Genomic DNA, 21370 nt, shown 5'->3' on the forward strand with positions numbered 1-21370 from the left:
AAACTAGCCGAGGAAGATTAATTGCAAAGACCGCAACGCATCGATGCGAGACGACGCATTACCAAGTGTGGAGCAGGCTTTCGCCTTAACGTGTTGCAGAAGTTTCTTACGTTGCCATACTTTATTATATCGGACATGGCTGAGCCTGAAAGGCACATTACATTAAAATGCGGAACTAAGAGCTTCCGGTTTGCTAATACTAAAATGTTCTGGCGCAAGTCATAATCACGATCATGGGCTAACACGAGAAGATACAGAATGTTTCTTTCAACAATACAGATTTTTTTTTTTCTAAGAAGGCTTTAGGCGCAACGAATAAGGGGTTTATTCAGGCAAGTCCACAGGTGAGGCGAACATACCTACTTTGCCAGTAATAACGCGTGGGTAAGAAGACTAATGAATAAAAATGCACTACTTTACTTAATTTTAGTGTCTTAAGGGCAGTTATTTATAAACGAAATTCAAGGCAGTCATATTTTCGTGTACCCCATTTCTTTACAAAATCTTGAAATTCGCGCACAACTTGTTAGATTTTTCATCGAATTTCAACAGTAAATCCAGGCAATATTGAAACTGCGCGCCGCGGGAGAGGAGAAGAGTCTGCTCCGCTGTCATATCGGACCGAAACGCCCCGTGAGGACTAGCGCGAGGAAGGCGGAAACCGAACGTCTTGGCCAGTCGCGGCACCTACCGGTACTCACTGTTTACCTGGCTCACATGTGTGGCTGCGTGCTGGGTCAGGACCTGCTGAGGCGTTGTATAATTCAAACTTCCCGCCATCTTTACGGGTCGTTGCCTTCTGGCGAGTAGCAATACGCGCTCAGTTTCGACCTTTCATCGACTGAGTCTTGGAATTTGATGATTCATTTCTCGAAATAGGTTTGGCTTTCAGGGTCTCCAGAAATGGTTGTGCACGAAAATGTCACTGCCTGCAAATGTGCTATTTAGACAATTGTCACCTAGTCACTCATAAAAAGTTAATTATTGGACTTTTGTTAAGTCGTCTTCTGAAGCTCCAGTTATTTGCTCCAAGGTATGTCCACCTCGCTTTGGCACTCGTCTGCAATAACACCACGGTAGTATCTACCGTGGTGGGCTCATTACTTTCTTTTTTCATCGAAAGTGAGTATTGCCTGAAAAACGCATGTCGCATGTCCATAACAAAAAAATGTATGGAACTGTTGCGGAGCATCCTGCTATCGTTATGTACACAGACACGGCTGGACAACGCCGCATAAAGAAGTTTCGAGCGAAGTTTAAAATCGTAGCCTGCCGTGTTCTGCTGGCGTAAACAAAAGGCGAGCGTCATTCATTGCAACTAGTCTTCGTGTCGTCGTTTATTTTTGTGTGCACATTTACCATTTCGTGTGTAACACGCACCAATCATATCAACCATTTTTTCACCGCAAAGCTCTATATGCCAAGCCGATTGGTCCGTCCGTCCGCCCATCTGTCACCTGTACGCCGAAAACTCCTCCGGCGCAACCCCATGCAGTTGCGCGTAAAAATGACAGAAAGAGCGGCGCGATTGGCTGCCCCAGTAGTGACGTCGTTGCTCTCCGTCGTAGCCGAGCGCGCGCGCAGCAGTTTCTCTCCGACTCCGAAATGTGTAGGCCGCGCGTAGTACGTACTCCTGAGAAGCATGTATCTATGGATGAAGCAAAGCCGTGAGCAGAACCGGGAACGAGCTCATCTGCGCCGTGCCAAAACTGCAGCCGGGCACAAGAACAGATTCGTGGCGCCGAGCACAAGCAGCAACTGCAAACCCAGGGTTCGGCAGGCTACCAAGCCGTCGTTTAACGAACCGTCGGGATTAACGCGGTGATAAACGCTGGGGCCATACGTTTAAGCTTGGCTGGTTAACCGTGCATACGGAGTGATTGTGTGTCTTTTTCTTTTTAAAACAAGACAATAGCGTAACATTCCCGGGATGGCCTGTCATAGCTGTTGCATTTCTGACGTGTTTCTTGCCTTTGATCGTTTTATTGCTTCCTTCCTAAAGAATCGGAGAACTGTGCTGCCCATTCAAATATGAATTCCTAGCTTGCTCCTCTCACTTTTGCCCTTTCAGCTTCATGGTTCGATGTTTCCAATGGCAATAGATAGTAAGCTGGCTTATTGACCTCGTAATGGCAGCAATCTTTCCTAAAAAAAAGCTATACTCAGTTACTGGCCCCGCTAAATGTCTTCAGCATGAAAAAGCACCTGACCTTCCTGAATTATAGATGGTGCTGGACACATTATTTAATTGCGTCGACATGCGTATACAAGAAAGACACATTTTGGAAGAAGAAAACCTTCACGATTTCTAACGGCTGTATGTATATACTTCCACAGGTTTCGCAAATGCAGTTCATTAAATGAAGCGTGGTCACATGAATAAAAACGACTATTGTGAGTGGAAGTAACGTGCTACAAACATTTCAATGCGCCGAAGCGAGAACGCGAGTTACAAGACCACGCTCTTACTTTCTTATTTTTTCGTCGCATCTGTCAAAGCAGGTGATTTTTACGACGGAACGCGACAGTTGCTGAATGTAGCTTCCTGGAAGCCCGACTCTGAAAACAACTAAAGAAAAGTTAGGCATACCTCCTGCTCAATTGCGTAAATCAAAACTGAATTCTCTGTTCATATTTCAGATACAGTACGGCCGACAGCGCTTGTCATCTTTCTGAGTCGGCGAGTGAATAAGCACCTGCCATCCGCGATATAATATATGTGCAAGTGCGAAGACAAGTTTTCACGTCATACGTTGCTGCCTGGAGTTTCCGTACGTGCTTGGGCATCTGTGTGAACGAAATGGCGCCGCTGACCTACATTCGGTTTCTTATTCCCAAGTGGCCCGTGCTGATGTTGGCATCCGTCATCTCGCTTCTCCACCTGGAATTCAGCCCGAACCTATCCAGCTATGACACCAAAGATTTATACGATTCTTACGACTACATCATAGGTAGGTATGCTTTGTACTTTCCCGCGTAATTATTACTGACTGTTTTGTCCATGAATGTAAAATATTGTGGCAGCCTGCGCTCTGCTGTACCCATGCGACCATGGTTAAGCATGTGAAGCTCATACGTTCTACTGCTAGTTGAATGCAGCTGGTATTTCTCATAGACGGTTGGCTTCAAGAGGCACATTGGAATCCCTGTTTTGGCTTTCATTATGAGTGAAGTTTTCCGGGGAACACAATTCAACTACACTTCGCGCCATGCAGGGACGGTTGATGATGCATTAAATGCGTAGTTTCACTAACTTTGTTTCAAAATTTAAAGCACTGCAACCGAGGCATCAATTTTGGGCCAGCATGCTGTTATCACGAGGCCACGTCACAGTTGTCGTAGATTAGCAGACGACGAAAAAAAAGAATGGACCGTGGGCTGCTGCCTCTGCGGCTGGCGCCAAGAAGTGCGCGCACCTTTATCATTATCATGTTACCTCTTGGGTTTTTTTCTCTGGTCATGAAAGTGTTTTGTGGACGTCTTGCGACTACGTCTATTCTGGCGGCGCTACCTATAAGAGGTCAGCATTTGGCGACATATGGGACCGACAACCCACGGACAACCCACGGACAACGAGTGGCTCCCAATGACGTGGACTACGAGCGACGGCAAAGACGAGTTTATTATAAGAACTGCAACCGGCGCAACCTAATACGCATCGGAACTGCACTCAGGGAAGCAAAACGCGGAGCCGGCTACATTATGAGCAAGACCAAGCCAACCAACGAAAATCGTGAATGAGGCGATGACGCTGTAGGATGGCGGATGCGATGACCGAATGGCATTCAGCGAGGTCCTAGACAAGCTCATAGCAAGCCGTGATTAGGTTCGAAAGATCAATGTCGTACTCGAGGAGGTCGTTCCTGTCGAGAATTTTGAAAGGTAGTACGAGTGTGAAGCGCGTTATGATGAACAGACGCTTCAGGCACTGACACGCCTGCGGGTCCGACTCAAAGAGCTCAGCGCCCGCAACACGGTGCAGACTCCTTCCTCGACGACGCTAAATACGCCACCGACAGTGGCGTCACTGAACTTGGGAACTCGTCTCCCAACACTGACCATCAAGCCTTTCCACGGAGTCATGTATCAAGGACGTCGTTTTGGAAGCAATTCAACGGTGCAGCCCACGCGAATGCAAATATCCTATGTGAATTGCTTACGCTGATTACAAGGTTCTTACAAAATCCTTACTCACATATTTTTGGTGTACTTAAGAGCTACGTAGGATAACCCTAGTTTGTCCGCTTTACATGTAGCTTTAGATAAAGTGACAAAACTCTGATACAATTTTTCATTTCCGAGTTAAAAAGCTGTAATCTTGCTAGCTTCGTTTTCTGAAAATTCGCAACTTTGAAAAGTTTTAATCGAAGAAATGATGGCTGAAATCAGAAGTTCGTTAGCAACAGGTATTAGGTACGAAGGTTTCTTTAAATGCAACAGCCCTGATTAAGTTTGAAGCACTAGTTGCCTACAAAATTTATTTCTCCTTTTCCCCATGTTTAGGTAGCAGCCCCCGAACTAAAGCTTCCTCTTAATCTTCGTGACATTTACAATCAATTGCGATAACTTGAGCGCGCAGCTTTTCCTTCATTCCTCGTGGCTTAACCACAATAGACAGTGTACTTAATCAGTACATAACAGACTGTACTAACCAGAATAATCGACAGTAAGTAAGTACTATAATAGACAGTACTTAACCAAAATAGACAGTGCTGCACAATTTGACTATAAACACGGCACGCATCGAAATGGCGGAGGAAGCGGCTATAGCGTTAGTCATAATACAAGCCAACGCATACTACATAATCAGCGATTTTCAAATGGCAGTACGGAACTTCGTAAACGGCCGGATCTCACCTGAGGCGCTAAGCATACTCAGAAAAGGCAGAAGAAGCGAAGACAAATGCGTCCAAACTCTGTGGATATCAGCCCACACCCCTGACTCAACGGGAGAGGAAAACTCTAACGCGGCGGCATACAACGTATCCCGAGGGCTCACTTTCCGAGTTGCGACGAACGTAGACCCCTCCACAGGGCCCTCCGAAGTATATGAATGGGAAGACAGAATGACCAGGTTCAACCATATTACCAACCATTACAACATGCAAAGATGCACCACCACCGCATCCACAACTCAATAGAGTGCAACCTGTCCAGTGGAGAGAACTACAAATAAAATCATACGCGAGTCCGATACTAACGCACAATATTTGTACAGAAATATACACAACCATAGATAGATACACAACAGCCGCGCTGCTAAGCTCTAACCTGGAAGACAAACTCTGGGCAGTCCAGCGGGCCAAGGAAGCTGACGGCAGACAAGAACTCTTGACCGTAACTTCGGCGGCAGCCCCAGCCCACCAACTCGCCGAACGCGAAGCGTTCTGATTCGAAATAAAGTTTACTCCCTCACTCACTCACTCTGGCCCCCAACCCTTTGCACAGGACCGCATTACATACGCTACTTACTGCTCAAGCAAGTTACAAAAATACTACTTACCTGATCTTCGTAATGTTTGTTCACAATATTACTGAAGCTGTAACTTTTGGTACGCTTAAGTTCTATTTGTCAATTCCAATAGCGACGTTGAAATTGCAGATACAGGTTACTATACACTTGCTTGTCATCTTTTGGCGCTGAACGCCGGCTATCCGCGGGTTTCGCTGCGCATGTTTTGCGTCGCCTCAAAAGATGGCGACCCGCTGCGTGGAGCCTTCTTAAGGTGTGTCTACCGGCGGCGCTGGGTTAGCAGGTATTGGTGTCGCGCTGCTGAGCACGAAGCCACGGGATCATATTCCTCCGCGGCAGCCGCATTTTGACGAAGGCGAAAAGCAAAAAAGCCCGCGTGCCCTGCATTCGGGGCACGTTAAAGATCCCTTGGTGGTGAAGATTAATCCGGAGTCCCCTACACTGTTAGCAAAACTTAGTCGACATTGGGGTTTTTGCGGCTCATGAGCTTTGAAGACTACCTTGCACCAGAAAATTACTTTGGCATGAGGCAGTAAAATCCGTTACATTACATCGTTTTACTACCATGTCTGAGAAACGTAGTAAAAGGATGTCATGAGCCGGCTTCACGACGTAGAGTTTTAGATCACGTGACCAAAAACCATCTATTGAGAGTTTAAAAGCACGTGATCTGGAACCAACCTGAAGAGGGCGTGATTAAATACTACAACTGTACTCCCCAAGGTCTCGATCATTGCAAGCTCCGCCCAATCCAGTTGGGCCTGTGCTCTGCTATAGGCACGGCCGCGGCAGAAGTGGAAAGATTGATGCCGTGGCGGTGCATCCACCAGCGGAACGGCAGAACGTTGGAAACTTGGAACGTATGTACGTCGCGTAAGAGGTGTCTCAAGTGGACGCGGCTTCCTGCCGGCGCGCCGCGCGTTGCACGACCGACGAGCGAATCGCCTGCATTGCGTCAGCGCTAACTCATCGAAAAATAATGTTCCGATTCCGCTCTGCACGGCGAACCGGCGTGGCCATGCTCGCATTCAGCGACAAAAATCGCCTCAAGAATCGTTCCTGGACCGATCCTCTCTACGGCAGTGAAATATCTTGCCGTTCGCGAGAGATACCGCCATCGGCCGGCAGCCTACAAACGGAGAGTTGTCGCGTCTGCTGCTCCGGCCGGAAGCAAGCGTGTCGGTCAAAGTTCATTGCGAAGCACAAGCACACTTTCTCATGCTTCTACGAGCGAGGAAACGGCTGTCTCTTGTCTACTTTGAAGCTATGAACGGAATCGTAACGGCCCACTGTAGCACAAAATAAACAAAACGTTCGTTTGTTGTAGCGACAGTCAATGGAAAGCCTCACGCACAAGAAATAGATGCGATTATGTCGAGCGCTAGTTAGTATTTCGACTAGTGTAATACGGGTATCACACCGCGCACTCTCCATGGCGGTCAAGCCCGATCAGGATCGAATTTCGCGGTCGCTTGTGCCCCCCTTGAGCAAGCCGTGAGAGGAAACCAATCACAGTCGAGAATTTCGAACGGGATCGGGCTCGATCGCGATCGAAAGTGGCCGTGTGACACTGGTATAATAAAGAAAAAAAAAGGCACCTTGGAACGCTCATTCTTACCTATACAAAAATGCTTGCTTACTTTCTTAAGAACTTTTATCAACTTTCTATCAGCTTCAGCAACATCCTATATACTTTTACTTTTTAGTAACATTTCTCAAAAAAGTAACATTTCTCGGGAAGTAACATTTAGTAACATTTTTCGGGAAGACGAAGACGAAGTGCTCCTCTTGCGGAACACATCTCGCCCGTCTCTGTTTTTCTGGACTTCTTACTGCACCTGTGGGGTCCACCGCCCCCTCCATCGCGGTGATGAATGTGCAACACCCCGAGGATCCTCCCAGTTCCCGTTCACCCGCGGACATCGGTTCGAGGAAGCGAGGAAATACGTCGAGTGGTAGCGAGGACACAGAGCTCTACTGCGCATCAGGTTACGAGTCCTCGGAAGACAGCTTTCAGCTTGTCCAGTACCGCAAGGCCAAACGAAGAATTATCAACTCATCTTCGGCGTCCAGCTCGAACACTGTGAAAACAGCTCCTCAGCGATGGCCTCACTCCATCCTGTTTGTGCCACAGAACGCTACCGACAACCTGCGCGTCCTCAACCGGCAAGCACTCTCCGTGTATCTAGAAAACACCGTGCCAAATGAGATCAAGGATGTTAGGATAAACACTAGGCGAAACATCCTGGCGATCGATGTGATGAACCCGAGTGCACTGACCATACTACAACATGTAACGCAGCTGGGAAACATCAAGGTCCGATACATCGTGCCAACGAATGGTGCCACAATAACAGGAGTCATCTATGACATTGACAATGAAATATCGAATGCAGACCTCCCAATTCTCATAAAACCAGCAAGCGAACACAACGTGATTGTGCATGTTGGTCGCCTCGGCAACACACGTTGTGTGAGGATAACCTTCAAAGGCGACTGCCTTCCACCCTACGTGAAGGTCGGCCACTTTCGCCACCAGGTTCGACCATTTATTCCAAGACCAATGCAATGCTTCAATTGTCAGAAGATTAGACATGTGAAGGCTGTCTGCAGAAATTCGGCCGTGTGCCCTCGATGTGCCGAACCCCACTCAGAAGACAACTGCAGCGCAACCACGTTGAAGTGTCCTGTCAAGGTGATCACTGCGCCTCTTCCAAAGACTGTCCTCAGATCAAGAAAGAGATCACCATTCTTAAACAAATAGTGAGAGACAACTCTACCCACAAAGAGGCCGCTGTGAAAGTACGGCGAAGACGACGTCACCGACGAAGGTCTTCACGGCGGAAAACATCAAGCTATCAGGAAAAGTCACCTCGTCAAGCATCATCATAAGCGGACGTTTCCAGCAGTCCGAACACCGATGTTGGAAGGGAGAAAACTGCCAGATCTCTCTCCACAAAGGAATGGCGGCCACTTCCGCGTACACGACCGCCAGAAGAGCCGCAGAAGAAGCCGCCCCCAGTACAGCAAGGTGCTGTATCCGAGGAGTCGCGGAAACCAGATGAGCAAGTGATAGCACTTATTAGGCCTTTAATGAATGCCATTCGCGTGCTTCTAAGCAACATGCACACACCGTCTGCCAGAAGTGCGCTTCAAGTACTGGACGCTCTGAGTCCGGTGCTTGCAACCCTTGAGTAGATCATGGCTCCGCAGCCACGGTCTTTTAGGGAAGAGGTCCGACAAGCAACTATTTTTCAGTGGAATGCCCGCGGACTCAGAGCGCGCCTTTCGGATTTCCGTCGCTTCGTGTACGCCCATGTTTCCCATTATCGTCATTTGCGAGCCGAACTTATCGAACAAAATCAGGCTTTCTGGATATGAATCATTTATGTCGTCATCTGTTTATGAAAACAGTAAGGTTTTGGTGTTTATTCGCCATGACCTCACCTACACTCATCAGCCTGTACCACCTAATGAGAGTAATCAATATATATGCCTAAACGTAAGGAAAAAGAATCGGGCCTTTACTTTTGTAGGCGCCTACCTATCTCCGTCAAGTCGATTTGATTACAAAAGACTACGAGACATCCTTTCCTCAACTTCCAATCCCTGGGTCATCATTGGAGATTTCAACGCCCATCATACACTCTGGGGAAGTCCGATCATCAACGCAAGAGGCAGAGCTCTGGTATCTTTCGCCTCCAGTAATGAACTTTGGCTGCTGAATGATGGAAGTCCTACGTTCTTACGTGGCTCCACGTACAGCAGCTGTCTTGACTTGGCTTTCGTCTCACGTAGCCTAGTCAGACGTGCAGGGTGGTTTGCGGACATAGAGACGCACGGAAGCGACCATATCCCCACGTACATTAAGATCAGAGAATTGACCGCTTCCAAAATACGGGATACGATCCAAAGAGTGGACTGGCCTAAATTTCAGTCTATTATGGAAGAACACTACGACGCCAATCCATCTTTCGACTTGGAAGAGGCAATCAAGAGCGTGGTGCAAGGCACTATGCGTACTCTAACATGCTCCTCGAAACTTAATGATTTTGATGTGGAACTAGAACGACTTCGAGCAATCCCACGACGTGCTGAACGAAGATACCGACGTGCGAAAACAATGCACGATCTACGGACCGCCAGGCGCACGCAAAAGAAGATACAGCGCCGGTTAGTCAAGCTCGAATCGCAACGTTGGGCTGCCTTCTGTGAGTCGCTAGATCCACGCAAGCCTTTATCGCAACTATGGCGAACGGTGCGCGGACTGCGGACACTTCCCGTACAGCGATTCCCATTCAAGGCGCTTGCCCTCTCTCAAAAGAGATCGGAGATTGACGTGGCAGAGGATTTCTGCGCCAGATTATCCGGCCAACTCACAGCTACCAACATTCCATCGCCTTCGAGCAGCTGTCCGCCACCACGCGATCACCGGTTGGACCTACCATTCTCGATCCACGAACTTAAGGCAGTATTAGCTTTGTGCAGCCGCACATCAGCGCAAGGACCTGACGGAATTTCCTACCGAGCTCTGTGTCACTTGGGGGAGCGAGCGAGAGTTCTTCTTGAGGTGTACAATGAATCTTGGAGAAATGGCACGCTACCAACAACCTGGAAGACAAGTCGCCTTGTTCCACTGCTGAAGCATGGCAAGTCGCCGTTGGAGCTCTCATCATATCGCCCGATCGCTATGGCGAGCTGTGTGGGCAAAGTAATGGAGAGGATGGTCCTAGGACGCCTGGAGTGGTACTTGGAGTACCACAACACCTACCCAGATGCCATGGCGGGCTTCCGACGCGGTCGATCGTCGATCGATAACGTCGTCGACCTGGTGACCTACATTCAACATGAGAAATGTCGTAAGCGTCTCTGCGCATCTGTATTGCTCGACGTTAAAGGGGCGTATGACAACGTTACGCATGAAGCCATCCTCTCTGCTCTCGCAGTGGTGGGAGTGGGTGGTCGGATGTTTCAATGGATACGGAGCTAACTATTCATGCGATCCTTCTTTATAAGCACCGAGGAAGGCCATACTTGTCTACATTATAGCTACCGCGGCGTCCCCCAGGGCGGTGTACTTAGCCCCGTGTTATTTAATCTAACACTAATTGCTCTCCTTGAGCACGTACCAACCACAGTCAGGCTATCAATGTACGCGGATGACATCTGCATATGGACATCTGCAGCAACACGCCTACAGTTGCGAGCGAGAATTCAGAGAGCCGCCACACAAACTGCTATCTACCTCCGTAATCGAGGCCTGGAAATTTCCTCCGAGAAATGCGCACTAGTGCCATTTACGCGCGAACCCATGGCAAACTACAGTGTAATGATAAATGGCCAAATAATACGACGGGTCCGATCGTACAAGTTTCTAGGTGTCATATTCGACAGGGACTTCTCATGGAGCCCACACGTATCACACGTGAAAAAACGGTTGACAGGCATCTGCCACCTGTTCAAGTTTTTCGCTGGCAAGACCTGGGGAATGTCGCCTAGTGCCATGTTACAACTGTACAGGGTGCTTTTTCTGGGATTTCTGCGATACAGCTTGCCAGCAATAAACAACATAGGCAAAACGAACCTACGCACAATACAAAGTCTTCAGGGTCAAGTGCTCCGGATCTGTCTAGGCCTGCCTCAGAGTGCTTCAACAGTGGCTGTGATAGCAATCGCTAAAGACCACCTTGTGAAGACCCACATTGAAATTGATGTACTCAGGACGCATATAAGGCATCTAGCCAGGACTCCTCGCCAACATTTAGCCTCTCTACCAGCGTTCAGGCCACACACATCTTTCAGCCAAACGATAACTGCATATGATGAATCATTGCCAGCTTGTTTCACTCCGGCTGCGAGACCTTCGATCCCTCCATGGTGCCTCGCTCAGCCAAAAATCAACCTCGCAATACCTGGTATCTCGAAAAAAGCTGATCTGTCATCACCAGCCCTTAGACAGCTCACGCTACTATATTTGCACGAGAACTATCGTGACTCTACGCATATTTACACTGATGGATCTGTCCTTCCAAGCAGCTCCGCGGCGGCAATCGTCATACCTGCGAAAGCTACAGCAATTAAATTTAAGACGACCCACGCAACAACATCGACGGCAGCAGAGCTCGCAGCGCTCTTTACTGCCCTTCATCACATTGGTGATGAACCACCACACAAATGGACAATATTCTGCGATTCGAAGGCGGCACTGCAGTCTCTACTGTCACCTTTACGACGCGGACCGCACGAACAGCTAATATTCCTTATTACAGAGACGTTACACCATATAAGTGATGCAGGCCATGAAATAACCTTCCAGTGGCTTCTAAGTCACTGCGGGATTATCGGCAATGAACGGGCTGATCACGCTGCCCGCTCAGCCCATACTGAGGAGCGCCACGTCCCAATTCCTGTTTCTAGAACTGACGCGGCACGGAAGCTCCGCCTGCTTGCTCGGCAGTGCACCGCGTCGCAATGGAATGAGCCACATTTAAGGAATACGCGACTGTACTCACTTGATCCAACATTAAGTCTTCGAGCACCATCACAGCTTCGCCGTAGAGACGCCACGCTTTTATATCGATTTTGGTTGGGCGTTGCCTTTACTAAAGCCTATGCCTTCCGCATAGGGATGACCGACACACCAACCTGTGACCACTGCGGCCATGAAGAATCAATTGGCCATATTTTGTGCGCCTGCCCGCAGTACAGTCCACAGAGGGCATGCCTTAGCCACGAACTTGACCAACTGGACGACCAACCGCTATCCGAAAAAAGAATTCTGCAACATCGAAAGGACCTACCTTCACAGAAGAAGGCCGTGCAAGCGCTTTTGCGCTTCTTGCGATCTACCGGCCTGTGTGAACGACTTTAACTGGAACGCCTTTTGTGTGTGTCTCTCCATGTGTGCGCGTTCCTTTTTTTTTTCTCTCTGTCAACTTTCTAACCCCTATCCCCCATCCCCAGTGTAGGGTAGCAAACCGGAGACTCATATCTGGTTAACCTCCCTGCCGTTCCTCTTCATTCTCTCTCTCTAGTAACATTTCTCAAAAGAAAGTTGGTTACTTTTTTTCGAACTTCAGTATGTTAAAGAAAAGTCACTAGAATGTTATTACACACTACTTTAACTTTTAGAAACGCCATTCAATAGGAAGTCAATAAAAAGATTTATGATTTTTAAGGTGCTTAAACCAAGTTAGAGAACCTGCATGAATATTATTAAATAAGCCTATAATTATTTAATTAATATGGCTGGTGCAAGACAGTCTTGTTTCATGCACAAGTGTAAATTTGCTTCATTTTCAATCAAATTTCTAGTAACACTGGTCTTTAGAAAGTTTGTAAAAATGACTTATTGAAAAATGAGTGGATGAAATAATCTTTATTCTGAATGAATATGCAAAAAGTGGCTGCTTTTAAACATCTTTTTTTGCACGGTAACTGTTTATCCAATTTTTAATCAACTTCCTCGTAACAGATGATAGTAGAATGTTCATAGAAAAAAATTGCTTCTAATACCGGACGCTGAGAGGAAATATGGTCTCTCCAATTCAAGATGAGGGCACATGTTCTCGTAATCACGACAGCTAGGGCCGGAGGAAGCGTGTATACGAGCGGTGATCATGAATTTGTGCTCAGTAGGTGTCAAAGAAGCCAGTAGGCCATCCACCATTGCAAGCAGACGGAGCTGCACGGACGGCACGCTGATGGGCTCGTGTTCGCCAACTAAAGCGGGAGACACACGGTCCGATTCGGTGTCCGATCGGCGTCCGACGCGCCTGAATGACAGCCGGAAACGAGGTGTTTCCGAAGCACCGGATCGGACGTCCGACGTGCGACAAACCAGGCAGATTTCCATCGTCCGATACGTCCGACAACCCCACTGACCGCACCGTCGTTTGGCAGCAGCCAATGACAGCACGGCTGGCGTGTGACGTTCTCTGACGTTCCCTCCATGGAGGCGGCGCTGGCAGGCCGGTTTCTCGCCATCCTTCTTTTTTTTTCCTTGCCTGCTGCTGCTTGTTTCCCACACGAAATAGTTACCAGTTCAATAAAATTATCTCGAACGTGTGCTTATTATGCAAAACAGGGCCTAGTACACTAGCACTAAGCTACTGTCGAAATCGGGAGTCGCGACGCGAGGGCCTTTCCGCGGGCAAACAGCACACACCGACCGTCTGAGCGAGGCTGCTCGCTTCGCTTGCACGTTTGCCCTTCGCAGCGAGTGCGTCGAGTAAAACTATTGAATTTAATTACGGGCTACCTAAGTGCACAGTGTTAAACCTTTTGGCGAAAATAAGCCCTCTTCATCGAGCTCGGGCTGGATCAAGCGCCGTCGGCCGCAGCGTCCGCCTAGCTATGGCTACCGGCCGTATTGCTGGCTGTTAGCGGAGCCGTCAGTGGACAACGCGCCGTCATGAAGTGTTCTGTGACTTGCAGGGGCATAATTTCGTTGCTTCGGGTATAACACATACTTTGACAGCATTCTAATTTGCTATTGCACTCCCGTGCCAAGGTCGCCCATGGGCATGGAGGCATGACGATAACTGCATAATGCCGACGCAGTGAAGATGAAATAGCGAAAGAGCAATGATAGCGATACAACGAGGAATGGGTATAGCGAAGACGGCATCATGAGAACGGCATGTCGATGCTAGCGTATGACGATAGTATAACGACGAAAAGAAGACAAAAAGATGACTGTATGGCGACGCTGATGTGATGACGGCGGTATGGCTACAGCCGGAAGAAGTGGAAATAACGACCATGGCACGACCAAGAAGACGTGACGAGGACGGTATCACAACGGTTGCATAGCGTCTGTGTGATGACCTAATGACGATGTTGGCATGACAATGGCGGTATAATCACGACGGAATCACGACAGCATAATCAAGATAGACTAACGAACAAGGAATGACGTTGATGGATCGACGAAGTTGGTATGACGATGACGTCAGCACTGTGGCAATTGGATGAAGTTACCGAACTGAGGACGATTGTGAAAGGACAGCGTGACGACGATGGCATGGCAACTATATTGTCGCGTGGTAGTGACGGTGAAAAAAGGAAAACTGTGATTGGCGAAACTAGCGTTTTGTTGGGCAAACGTGTGCCCACAAACCAAGTTACACTCAAAGCGCAGCAAGAGCGGCGAACACGGTCAGCGGTCGTCGAAATCTGATGTGCAGGTCAAGTCATCAGTCATCGAAGGTTCCATAGTAATCGCTGGTGCCCATGTGTCTTCCAGAAAGTTCAACACCATTGTCGTCACGCATACATGCAATAAGATAACACAAGGTTCGGTGACTACAGACAGCGGATAGAACCATCGATAGGATTCGAGAGAGTTCCGATACATGCAGGTGCGTTCCGCGCTGAGCGACAGCATTTGTTAGATGTTGAAAAGCGCTCACCCGAAAAAGATAAACAAGTCCACGGGCCAATATGACGACGGCAGCACGAAGATAGTCGGATGACGCAGTTACAATGATGACGGTGAACTGACCGCCACGGCATTCCGACGGAGATATATCAGAGAATGCATGATAACGATGCAGTGACCACGACGGCATGGCCACGGCATGAGTACAATGGGATGACGACGAGTGTGTGATGACAATGCGTGAGGATGACTGTATCACAATCCTGCATCACGAGGAGGCCGTGACGACGATGGCATGGCGATAGTTGGATGATCAAGCTGGAGTACGATGGCACGGCCATGACTGCATTACGACGATGACCTGACAACGGAGACATCACAGAGATTGACAGGCTATGACGGCATGACAAGGATGGCATATCCGCGATCGAACGACGACGGTATGATTACAATACAGCGAGGAAGATAAACTGACGTCGATGGAACGACGAAGGCAGTATGACGGCGGCGGTATGATGACAGTGGGATGACGTTACATGAAATGACGACTATGATAAAATGAGAGCGCAACGACCGTGGCATCAGGACGACTAAGGGACGACGATGACGTAATGACGAAGGCTTGAGGATAGTTGCAGGATAACGTGAAATGAGGAGAACGCAATGATCATGACGGCATCACAACCCCGAGAAAATAGGTATAGTGACCCAAGCTATTAGGCATTGGTGTCTTCCCTGCGAACATTCCAATTTAAGAAAATTAAGAGCAAATTCCACTTTAATGAAGCGGCTTGTTGGCAGTCGTCTAGCCTCACATAGCTGCTGTTGTGGCGGTCCTGCATTAATCATTGAATAGAAAATACCCAGGCGCTATGGTGACCAGCGCGTAGGTGAGGTGTACGAGGCTTTTCATCGTTGAAAAAGGCAATACGTGCGTGAGTGCCTTCGGTATAGCTCCTCACCAAGAAACTCACGTATCTTGCACATAAATGGTGACTACTTAGTTGTACTGTTTCTATATTCTTCATTGTATCTATGTTTCGACGATATATTCCTGCTTTCATATGTTCTCCTCTCCATCCTGCCTGTTCAAGCTCCTGTATACATGTACTGATACGTGCGCAATAAAATATTCGTTGATACTGAGCACTTCGTCTGCCTTAATCTGCACGCCCAGTATTTTGAGTTGTTACTCGTATTTTTTTCCGACACGTACCAATCAGACCAAGTTCCCACCCTATGCCAGGGTAGGAGGTGTGACTAAGACGGCATGACGACAATGATATGTCACGAAGCTGGAATAACCACTATAAAACGACCACGGCAGCATCGCGATCAGAAGCACAGAGGCAGTGGCCCAAGCAGGTATGTGACTTGGGCCACTCGACCGGCGCAAAAGGCTATATAGCTAGATAGATAGATATGCTCAAAATGGCCCACCTAGGGAAAGAATACTATTCGCAGAGGCGTCCTCCAGCTTTCAGATTAGGCTGGTACGTCGGTAACATAAGCGCTGAAAATTTTGCAGCAAGTGTAATCCAACAGTAGTGCCTGGAATATTTTCTGCAGACTTGCCTCAAATAGATCGCTGTGCGTGCTCTGGCATGCTTGGAACGTCAACGAACCGTGCAAAAATACGGATCCGCAACCCCCAAAATGTTCGCTCAACTCGTTTAGTATCTAAGAACAGGCAAAAAAGAGACATGAGTAAGTTTTCCTTTACTACCACAAAAACAGCGAGCTCGGAATGCAATATGATAGTAAATACGAGTTTAGTATTAGTACTACCCAAGTATATGGATGGTCACATAATGTTATAAAATTAGGTTCAATTTTGCCTCTTAAAGTAAAATAGTGAAGCATGTTTCTCAAATCCTGGATTTAGTAGTCTCGCCTAGCACGACATTTCAGCGGTGGCAGGTACAGCTGACCGGCGATAACCTGGCGGGACAAGAAGCTCTCGTGCAGCAATACGTCAAGCAGCCATGGCCAGTGGAGTCCTGGAATGAGGATACCACCCACCCGACATCAAGAGTAACGACCTCGATGGTCCAAATAAATGTTCTCTCTCTCTCTCTACTGCGCAGCACACATTTTCGTCAAAGCAACAGCCTTTGCACCATATTATTCTCAATGTAGTAAATGTGGCATCACTATGTGTATGCTCTTTCAAAACATGCAGGCAAGTTTTTTTCACCCTCAATTTGATAAAAAAAATTATAGCGAAGCTTTTTAGCGCAGGCCACAGAGGTGACCTAATTTTGAGCAAAGGCACGAACATTCGTATTGTACTGATCTGTGGTCATCGTGACGACATGTGTACGCACGCGCAATCGCCTATCACCTCTGTGATTAAATGTGCCCGTAACGTAAGAGAATGTATAACTCGTGCTACCTTAAGCAATGGTTCATGCCCCCCTCCCCCGTAAACGCCGCCTCCCCGTTACGACGACCGAAAAGAAGTGACAGTCTACGTTGGAATGATAAGCGGCAATGGCACCAGCTGTGGAAGAAGACGACGACGTCTAGCGCGTGAACAACGGCACAAACGCATTCTCGCTGATGGCGCCGAGAATTTTAAATGCGAAACATTTCTTGGCGAGCGTTTGCCACTTTAACAGTACCTATCTAGCCACCTACGTCTTGGTACGGTCATTGTCGTTTCGTGAAACGGGTGTGATCCGAAATTGGCATAGTATGAGAGGAGTGTATGACGAACGTAAATGAGTGGTCATGACGAGAACATCATGACATGTGTTTGAGCTAGGTCATGAAACAACCGCCTACATTCTGGTGCTTCATGGTTGTTTTGTTACCGTGGTATGTACCACAATTGGCGTAATATGACAAGAGTGTATGACAAACATAAATGAACGGTCATGACATGAATATCATGATATATGAGTCATGTGTCATGAAACAGCCGCCTAGGTCTTGGTGCTCTCATGGTCATATAGTTAACGTCGTAGGCTGACTGTATGTATGTATGTATGTATGTATGTATGTATGTATGTATGTATGTATGTATGTATGTATGTATGTAGGTACGTACAGTCGCAACCAAATATACACAGCCGACGGCTCCGGGCGCAGGAGCGGCGGCGGCGCCACACCGCGACACTGCTTCCTCCGCACATTGACTTGCATAATAATTCCCACAGGGCGTGGGATCTGCCGACTTTTTTAAACAGTCCTTTTTGAAAAAGTTGTACAAGGCATTAAAAAAAAAACAACATTTTTCCGCAGCCCTTTGCATGGGAACCTTTCATGTGCCAGGTGTGACAAGGGTATTTAAAGGAGCGTTACAGGTCCCCGATCCTATTGAACTTGGACCCTTTCTGCGCTCTCACATGGATCAGCGTACATGGCGATAGTTTCCGCACACAGACGCCACCAAACCTTGGATCTGACGCACATACAGCTTCGCTGTAAAAAGAAAGTAGTTTGTCCCGCACTCTAAAAAAGCACGTATTCCTTATGAGTTCAATTGTTATAAACGCCTTCCATACATCTCGCTTATTTAGGTGGCCTGCATTTTGGTTCCAGAGTAAATAGATTTTTTTTAATGTAACAACGTTTTCAGTAGAAATCACTGCTTTAAAAAAAAACAATACTGGTACCAGTGGGAGGGTCCTGAATATTTAGAGATAAGTACAGCTCATATTCTCCCATTTGCACGCTTAATTTAGTGGACAATGTCAGAGCGTTCATCCGAAAGTCTTTTGCAACCTGCGCGTGAAAACGTCGAAGTAGTGTTGTTACTTGGAAGCGCGAATGCTGATGCGCCACTGCGCAATGGTTCCGCAATACTGAGCACGGGCTTTCTCCCATCTCATGTTCCACCTTTACCTGGTACGTTGCAGTGGGCGGTGGCACAGCAGGCTGCGTACTAGCCAATAGGCTGTCGGCGGATAGCCGTAGGACCGTTCTCTTAATCGAGGCTGGTGGCGTCGAGAATGCGGCCACGGACATACCGCTGTTCGCTCTCCTGCACTTCCACGGCGAATACGATTGGGACTATCGCACCGAGCCACAGCAGCAAGGATGCTTAGGCATGAAGGACAACGTGAGTAGAGTGTTCGCTGCGCACAATTTTTTTTGAGGCATTCAAGTACCGGACAAGATCAACTTAGGTATTTGGTGTTTGTTATATCATTTAGCCCAGTATTTATTAAAGATTAAAATCTGGGGCTGTCATACGAGTCCTACTGTTTAAGCAAGTATACTTATTCAGACACCAAGTGGCAAATCTGGTTAGAATTTTTTACTACAATTATTTTTCTACATCTTTCAGCAGCCTTCCATAGATCGTTTTAGCAGGCATCAAACGCTCGATTCCTAGATACAGCTAGAAAGCCGCGATATGCATCCCTTACTTTTGAATGCAGTATTTCTGAGGCCGTACAGATGCAGGCTAAGCTTACTATCTTGAGCTCACTTAAAGGAAATTTGCGTTATGACTTACTAATTGCAAGAAAACCCAGACATGTGCCTACTAGAGAAAAAAGAACAGGCCCAATGAACACTTTCTTGCAGCTGAATGTACTGCACTGAAATATGAAATATATATATTCAGAATGAGTGTTGACGTAAAATATGGGAAAAACTCACCGTGGTTGCTTAGTGGCTATGGTGCTGAGCTACTAAGCACGGCGCTGCAGGGTTAAATCCCGGCCACAGCGGCCGCATTTCGATGGGGGCGAAGTGCGAGAACACCCGCATACTTAGATTTAGGTGCACGTTAAGGAACCCCAGGCGGTACAAACTTCCGCAGTTCCCCAATATGGCGTGCCTCATTATCAGATCGTGGTTTTCGCACATAAAACCCCGTAATTTAACGAATGAGAAAAAAACAAGGGCCCTCTTACACTCGTATGGTAAAAGTAACTGTACTGTTTATGCTTGAAGTAGTCAAGGTAAGGCGCAGAAGACCAGGACTCCAGAAGAAGAACACAAACGACAGGACCGGCGCCACTCACAACTAAGTTTATTTTCGCAACAAGCCTGCCTTATGTAGCTTATTCACGCCGAGTCGCGCACAAAACTTTAGAAGTAGAAAACAGCAGTCTATCGACCACTCAGGAATCTTATCTGGCACATATTATAGAATGAGCAAACAAAAACCACACGTGGATCAGCACAGGAGGCAATTGATTTAGTATAGTCTTTTTTCGAAGCCAACGGGGACAAAAACCAGAGATATAAAGTACCGTCTACGCTTCACTACCAAACTATCCACAACATGTGGATAGTTTGGTAGTGAAGCATTTGGTAGTGAAGTTTGGAAGTTTGGTAGTGAAGCCGTGTTATTTGTTGGTCATTATTCCCATAGTCGAGCGGGTTTTATCACTGACTGGGCCTTAGGCGTTTGAAGTGTGGTATGTTGTGGATAGTTTGGTAGTGAAGCGTAGACGGTACTTTTTATGTCTGGTTTTTGTCCCCGTTGGCTTGGAAAAAAGATTATACTAGATCAATTGTCTCCTGTGCTGATCCACGAGGGCTTCTTCTTTGCTCATTCGATAATATGTGCCAGATAAGATTCCTCAGTGGTCGATAGATTGCTGTTTTTTACTTCTAAAGTTTTGTGCGCGACTCGGCGTGAAAAAACTACATAAGGCAGAATTGTTCCGAAAATAAACTTAGTTGTGAGTGGCGCCGGTCCTGTCATTTGTGTTCTTCTTCTCAAGTCGTGGTCTTCTGCGCCTTGCCTTTACTATTTCAAGCAAGAACCAACTAGCCCAAGCAAGAGGTTTCCTGGTACTGTTTATCCTTAAGTGAAAAATAAGCTTGACTCCCTCAGACACTCGCGTTCTTTCAGATTGCATAGGCACAAGACTTTTGAAAGTGTAGAAGCAGTATGCAAGGATATAGTGGGAGTTCTTTCCATCAGAACCTGGCACTGTTTCAATTGTACGGTGCCAATTAGGATGCAAACAGTGCGGCGTACCCTCTTGAGACGTCCCGGATGCCCTTTAATAGGGTAGATCTGTCTGAATCGGATTCTGGAGGCGAGTGAGAGAGTTCGAATGATGCGGCCTGAATAGAATTTGGGATAGTCGGAGTTCGTGTGGGCCTGGCTGGGTTGAACTTTCCTTAGTTTGTGTGCGCGTGAGTTCGACTGAGCTAAATTTCTGCGCCTTTAAGGCCCAATGAGCTTGGCGTACAAGAATAATGGTGAATCTGAGCGCAAGTAAGCCGCCTTGGTAGAATGTTCGGAGTGCGTGAGTACGAAATACATTTACGACATACGAGCATAATGCATATTTTACAGCGCAGATGCTTACCTGACGGACTCGTAGGAATGAGCCGAATGCTGTATGTAGAGAGGGGGGTGGCGTGTTTGGACTGGCTAACGTCCGTAAGGGGAACAGAAAAGATGACGGCGCGAGCGCCGAATAGGGGAGTACGAAGGATATTACGGCAGCGAAGAAAGAAAGGTCACGTGATTGCACCGCGCACCGCCGCTGCGGAGTGGGGCAGTGCACCTGCTCTGGCCGCCGCTGTTGCCGGCTGCG

The 21370-nt window shown here is 47.6% G+C and overlaps 1 protein-coding gene across 2 annotated transcripts in view; it reads left to right on the forward strand.

Annotated features, from left to right (window-relative positions):
• Window positions 1-1614: 1614 nt before the first annotated feature.
• LOC126534889 (glucose dehydrogenase [FAD, quinone]-like) overlaps window positions 1615-21370 on the forward strand; it is a 79402-nt gene continuing 59646 nt past the window's right edge. Inside the window, exons 1-3 of one of the 2 annotated variants that reach the window (XM_055072902.2) lie at window positions 1615-1771; window positions 2641-2951; window positions 18719-18921. In XM_055072902.2, coding sequence (XP_054928877.2) covers window positions 2801-2951; window positions 18719-18921 — 354 coding nt within the window. In that variant the 5' untranslated portion in view covers window positions 1615-1771; window positions 2641-2800. The remainder of the gene's footprint in view (window positions 1772-2640; window positions 2952-18718; window positions 18922-21370) is intronic. The other variant, XM_055072901.2, reaches the window with a different exon arrangement.

This window comes from Dermacentor andersoni, chromosome 7 (assembly GCF_023375885.2).
Source record: "Dermacentor andersoni chromosome 7, qqDerAnde1_hic_scaffold, whole genome shotgun sequence".
Classification (NCBI taxonomy): Eukaryota; Metazoa; Arthropoda; class Arachnida; order Ixodida; family Ixodidae; genus Dermacentor; species Dermacentor andersoni.